Below are 6601 nucleotides of genomic sequence, written 5' to 3' on the forward strand. Positions count from 1 at the left end.
AAGAAAGTGAACTTTATGTGAATCTACATGTGAAAAATTTCCTCTTGTACAACAGTAACATTTTCAAAATATTAAGAATAAAAAGAATACTCGAATAAGGCAATATTCTCCAAATAAAATATCCCGTAGCATGAGCTTAAAAACTCTATCAGAATAACTTTATAACAGCTAGCATTTCTTTCAGATATTCTGTTATAGTAAATAGTTGCCCTAATACATGGATTTATTTTCAGAGTCTAGATCTAGACTAAAACTTTAATCTTATTTAGGTTTTGTTGTTATCATTAAACTCTAATTTTTAACTCTAAGTCCCAATTCTCACGGATATTTTTGTACTCAAACAAGAGAAATTATAAATACTTTTCCCTTGTATGCATTTTTCAGAGTCCTTAATTTATGTTTATTTATGGATTATCTCTTTAATTTCTCTCTTCTCCACTAGACGGTAAGCCTCGTGAGGGCAGGGATCATGTCTGTTTGCCTCAGTATTATATTCCCAGTACCTAGAGTATATACATAATAAATGTGCAGTAATTGTTAAATACATTAATCCTATGACTGTGCATGAACACCTCCATTTTGCACCTCTGCCTATGGGTCACGCACACTATGTTAGAGTGCAACTGAAATATGCATAGAGATGCACGGAAGACAGATGTCTAGAATGAGAAGAAACGAGCAATAGCAATGTCAATAAAACAATCTTAACTGGAAAGGAACCAAGTAAATTATAACAGGGTTCCATGAATGTTGTGAAATCCATTTTGTGAGAGGGAAAGGGAAATATACTGAATGCCTGTCTTGCATCACTTCTACTATATACACTGAGTGGCCAGATTATTATGACCACCCCTTGCATCACTTCTACTATATACACTGAGTGGCAGATTATTATGACCACCCCCTCAGTACTTCGTTGGGCCACCTTTTGCCTTCAATACTGCGGCAATTCTTCTTGGCATTGACTCCACGAGATGCTGAAAGGTGATAACGAGGAACCTGACACCATGCCTGATGAATAGCACTGTCCAGTTCTGTGAGATTTGATGGTTGTGGAACCAGCTGCTTGGTGGCTCCTTTAACTTCGTCCCACAAATGCTCAATTGGATTGAGGTCTGGTGATTGTGGGGGCCACCTAAGCAAGGTAAAGTCTCCCTCATGTTCTTGAAACCACTCCTGCACAATACGAGCACCGTGGCATGGCGCATTGTCTTGTTGGAAGAAGCCATCTCCATTGGGATACGCCATCAACATGATAGGATGAACTTGATCAGCAACAATATTTAGGTATGTTGTGCTATTCAGACATTTATAATGATCTGGCCCTCTAGCAACTTCAGCGCAAAATTATAGCTAATTTGCTTGCAAATGTCAGGTAGTCATAATAATCTGGCCACTCAGAGTATAGTAGGACCACCATGCAGTTCAAGCTGAAAATCTGGAAAAAAAACTCATCCAGTCATTCCATTCAAAGGTCTGTACCATAACACTGCTGTGTTATACTTGAGAGATAGGACTAAAGTTAAGGGCTGGAAAAGGAGAATGTGTTAGGAAAGATATTTCCCATCAGCATTCCCCTTTCTCTCACCTATGCAGTCTCCTTTCCTCACCTACAACGGTTGCAGCCTATGTTGTTATTGTTATTGTTGGTTCCTTCATAACTTCAAATTCTAACCCAAATTCTCTTTTCCTCAGGTATAGCCATAAAACCACTTTATTCCAAACTCTTGACCCAACACACCCTCCCCCTTCCTTCAGTATCCAGTTTAACAAATGTTACTTTTTACTTAATATAAAGTTAACTCATATTATTCACTGTTTGTGCCAATTCTGATGCAGAAAAATCCGTTGTAATTTTACATTATTAATTTACCCTTATAAATCACTTAAGGCTTACACTTTTAAAATACAAGTTGATGCTTTATAATTATTGTACTTCAAATATTCCAGTTTTCCTCAATAAACTGGGCAAATTATATGTAAAATAACTATCTCAACAGCAACAAAAGATATTTAAGTCTGCACTTTACATAGAATCAGAATCTTGGAGCTACTAGTAGAAGGAACACAAGTGCTCATGTGGTTGAACCCCTTTAACATTTGACAACCAGTGTCAACATTTTTATTGACAACCAAAGAAGGAATTGTGGCCTGGGTAAACTAGTCCACTCAAGGCGACCAAAACCAGGTGCTGAGTCTCCCAGGCCAGTATTCTAGATCCTGCACTCAAGGTTCGGTCCACAATCGGGGAAGCATCAGCATCATCCAGGAGCTTTTAGAAATACAGAATCTCAGCTCCACCTCAGTCCTACGGAACCAGAACCTTCATTTCATCACACTCCCCAGGTGATCTGTATGCATGTGCATGTTCGAGAAGGTCTGTCCTAGAGCATCAAACTGCTCTGCTTTTGCTCTCCTCTTTGGATGATATAAAAGTTGGAAGCAAACACTCCACTAAGTACATTTAAAGGGCTTAAATATCTTCAGGTGGGAAAATGCTTCCACGCACTACTTGAACTATGCATCTTATTTTCAAAAATAGAAGAAATTTGACATTTTTAAGCCCTTAGTGTAATTCCAATGATAAACATAATGTCCTAGATATATATACTAATCAGGTGAGTTCTAGTGTGACTCATTTTAGAATACTTTAAATAAGTTACAGAATTACAGACTAGAATTACAGAAACGTTAGAATACTATATAATGTGTAGGATATAATGGTGAAACGTAAATTACCAAATAATTTCAAGGAATTATAATTTTTAAGCTCTCATGTTTAAAGTAAGATATTCATTCACCTCATTATTGCATAGCAAATGTTCTCAAAAGGCTTATTTTAAGAGATGACATTTTAGAGTGGTGCTTCTAAAATACGTAAATATTATTAAAACCAGTTTATTTTCTTAATCATTTTGACTGTATAGTCTGAAGGTTTGTTTAGAAAAATCTATGAAGAGAAATTCTTCTAAGAAGTAAAAAACGACTTGACCTTGGTTTAAATAACCATAATTCTGAATGAGCTAAAATGCAAGTGTTTATTACATAGAGAAATGCACTTCTAAATGTTGCTCAAATTCCAAATGGAAAAAAACCAGAGATTTCTTGTCTTTGATGCTCACTTCAAATACACTTTTGAACATTTTAAAACATGTTTTCTTAATTCAACCTTAAAAATGTTTTGTAAATCTTATCTGTTGTAAGGCCACCGTTTCCTTTTGCTTTGTTGACATTTTAATATATTTTCAACAAAGATTATACCAAATAAGGAAGAGATCCCACCCATGACTTAGTATGGGCTGCAACAAAATGACAATTCCCACCCAAATAATAATTCCCAGTCTGCTCACAAGTTTCTGAAAAGATACATTCTGAAAGCCAAATGAGATTTGAGGATCATTTCTTAACCTAAAAAAGTAAGTCTCCTTCATAATTATGATAGTTTATTCTGAAATCACATGAAATTGCCTGAACTTTAATTAATGTAAATACTTAAAAAGTATTTTCAAAAATATATGTGGTATTTTTAATTTTACAAAATCAACATCATTTTTAGAAGCACCAAGCTAATCTAGTCTGAAACAATTTATAATTCTATAACACATTTCCTTCTGAACAGTAACTAAGAATTTAAATGACATTTTAATTAAAAAAAAAAAAACCTGGGAAATATTCCAACCTTCTTTCTTCTCGATTGCTTTCCTCAAGTTTCTGTAGCCTTCAAAATCACGAGGCACAGTATTGGAAGGCCAAGCCAATGAAGGACAAACCAGACAGTAAAAAGCGAGAGTGATAAGGAGGTAAAAATGAAACATGAGCTTGAAGACTTTAAAATAAATTTTAAAAGATATCATCAAAGGACAATACACAGTAAAAAGGCAATACATTTTGTAAGAATAAAAAGTAAGTAGAAAAACAAGCAGCATTATATCTAAGAAGAATATATAGACTATCAGTTGAAATTATTTAGCAATAAAATGTAAAGTCTCAATTTATATAAATAGTAGGAGTGCTTCGATGCCATTGTTCTTTAAAATCTAAAATGAATCAATTTTCTCAGTTTCCCACAAAGGCCTACTTTCAATGATATCCTCTGCCTTTTAAATCTTTACAGAAGAACTTTTTATGGCATCATTAAAAAACTTCAAAAAGTAATGCCTTTATACCATATTATGAAATTACCATTAATACTACACACTAGAATACTACTTTTAAAACTTGTTTTCTATTTTAATATACTACATGTGAACATCACTACATCCAAAAAAATTCTATTTCAAAATTATACATGAAATGGTATTATGGTCAAATGAATATGATTGTTATGATATTAGTGAAAAATTTTAATTTTTATTAATTAAAATTAAATCTCATAATCTCACTGTACTAATTATTAAAAACTAACTACAAAAGGACGCCTAATGCAAAGGTGGCAATAAAATGGGAAATGTAGTACTTTCCATTAGTAAGATTATATTTTAATAAGAAAACTATAAAAAAAACTATAAGTATGTACTTAAAGGCTTTGAAATAAATGTAAAGAATATTGAATATGCAGAATTGGGCATCTTTACTCAATGGAATGTACTGAATGCCAGTATTTGTCATGTGGACAAAAGGATAGATGTACTAGGCTCTGCAGAAGCATATAGCAACTTTGATACATCCCACTTCTGCCCAGAATTCCAAAAGTATCTTCCAGAGTCATCAGTATTTTACAATAAGGAGACTGAGTCTTAGATATGAATTATCAAGCCAGTTCTTGTTTTAATTTTGTAACATACGTGGTGCTTACATGTGATTTTTGATTTTGGCCTGTGATTGTTTTTCTTATATACTTATATTACTGCTATTACAAGAATAGTCTAGCAATCTTTCTGAGAAAAATACATCAACAGAGTGATAGTCACCAGGGTTCAAAGGTCCAGTATAATGGCTAAAATAGAAAAGGAAAGCCATCGCCTAAGAAATCTGTGTTTCTAGAATTTCAACCTGACATCACGAAATACAAATATAATACAGTCTGATGAGTAAATGAAGTTTTTGGTTCTTTTACAGTGCAAGTCATTTAAAGCTAGATATCCAAAAACATGGGGATAAATGTGTGAATCATAGACTTTCTTTATCCATATACATAAAAAATGCAAAAATACTTCATTTCTAATCTAGGCTTATACTGATGATAATGAGCTATAATGGCTCAAAAGATGGGGTTCATTGGCAAACAGACCAAATTTTCTATTTTCAATACGAAGAGTTTTTGTTTGCCTTACACAAGAGAGTTATATTTAAAATCTACAGATGAAATGAGCTAAGAAGGAGTTAAACTTTAGATGCCTTCCCAATTGCCTTTTTAGAAAAGCTTTGCAATCAACAGTTCAAAAAGGCAATGGAGGGTCAGAGAATAAACTAGTAATCTGACACTTCTCCATAACTTAAAGGAATTTCAATTTTATTTTATTTAGTTCCATTACAATATTTTTATATGAGGGGGCGGTGGGGCAGGCAGAGAGGCAGGTACAAATCTTGTTAACCATTCTAAAATGTCTATGTAACTGAAAAGCAGGCAATATAGTCTATTCAATTATTCTTCCTTCTTTTCTTTTCTTTTCTTTTTTTTTAGAGTATGTTTTTATTGATTTTAGAGAGGAAGGGAGAGGGAGAGAGATAGAAACATCAATGATGAGAGAGAATCATTGATTGGCTGCCTCCTGTACAATCCCTACTGGGGATCGAGCCCGCAACCCGGACATGTGCCCTTGACTGGAATCGAACCCAGGACCCTTTTGTCCATAGGCCAACACTCTATCCACTGAGCCAAACCAACTAGGGCTCCCTTATTTTCTTATATGCCCTTATTTTCTTACTATCTTCACCTATTTTACAGATCAACACAAAGGTAGAAGAGCAATCCTTAAAACGCCACATATCAACTATTGGTTGTAGCTTTGACAAAGACTCTGGTGCCAAAGAGGGTAAAACTTGCGTGTAAAACGGGACTTAGGACGTCTACCTTGAACACAAATGCCGCTCACCTAAGAATGGCCCAGTTGCTGCTCTTCCTACCAACACTTACAATGTCAGAGGCCCCATAGCCACTGAAACCAAAAACTAACAGCACAAAACAAAGTAAACTAAAAGACATGGAGCTTCTAAAGAAAGTGTGGATTCAGTGGGGAGGGAAGAAAGCAGCTATGAGAACCCAAAGGTTGGGCCCCGGGCAGGTTGGGAACTCTCAGCCAAAAGGTGGTAATAAAACAATTCTTTCCCACATGACTGGATTTTTTTTTTTTCTTGATGGGGTTGCTGCCCCAAATTCTAGTGTTTGGATTAACGTTTCCTCTTGCAAAATTACAGACATCCCTAGAAAAGAAACTTACTGGCTATAAGTCATTTCCACTGGCATGAATTCCTTTTGTCAGATGGCTTCGCTCCCAAGTATGAATTTAAAGAAATGAGAAGAAAGCAGATGGTTTTTAAATTGGGAGTCGTTTGGAGACTTACATGAGAACTGACTGTGTAATGGACGCAGGGATTGGGGCAGCAGGAGGACACAGAAAGTCAGTAGATGGGAATAAGAAAAAACAACTAAGGCAGAAAT

At 34.9% G+C, this 6601-nt stretch overlaps 1 protein-coding gene across 15 annotated transcripts in view; it reads right to left on the reverse strand.

Annotated features, from left to right (window-relative positions):
• The window catches only part of KIF21A (kinesin family member 21A), a 147314-nt gene that overhangs the window by 43584 nt on the left and 97129 nt on the right, over positions 1-6601 (reverse strand). For 9 of the 15 annotated variants that reach the window (XM_014529548.1, XM_014529557.1, XM_014529556.1 and 6 more), the window contains exon 12: positions 3680-3718. The exons of the other annotated variants lie outside the window; for them this stretch is intronic. In XM_014529548.1, coding sequence (XP_014385034.1) covers positions 3680-3718 — 39 coding nt within the window. The remainder of the gene's footprint in view (positions 1-3679; positions 3719-6601) is intronic. 15 annotated transcript variants of the gene reach the window in all.

Source organism: Myotis brandtii, unplaced genomic scaffold, assembly GCF_000412655.1.
Source record: "Myotis brandtii unplaced genomic scaffold, ASM41265v1 scaffold686, whole genome shotgun sequence".
NCBI lineage: Eukaryota > Metazoa > Chordata > Mammalia > Chiroptera > Vespertilionidae > Myotis > Myotis brandtii.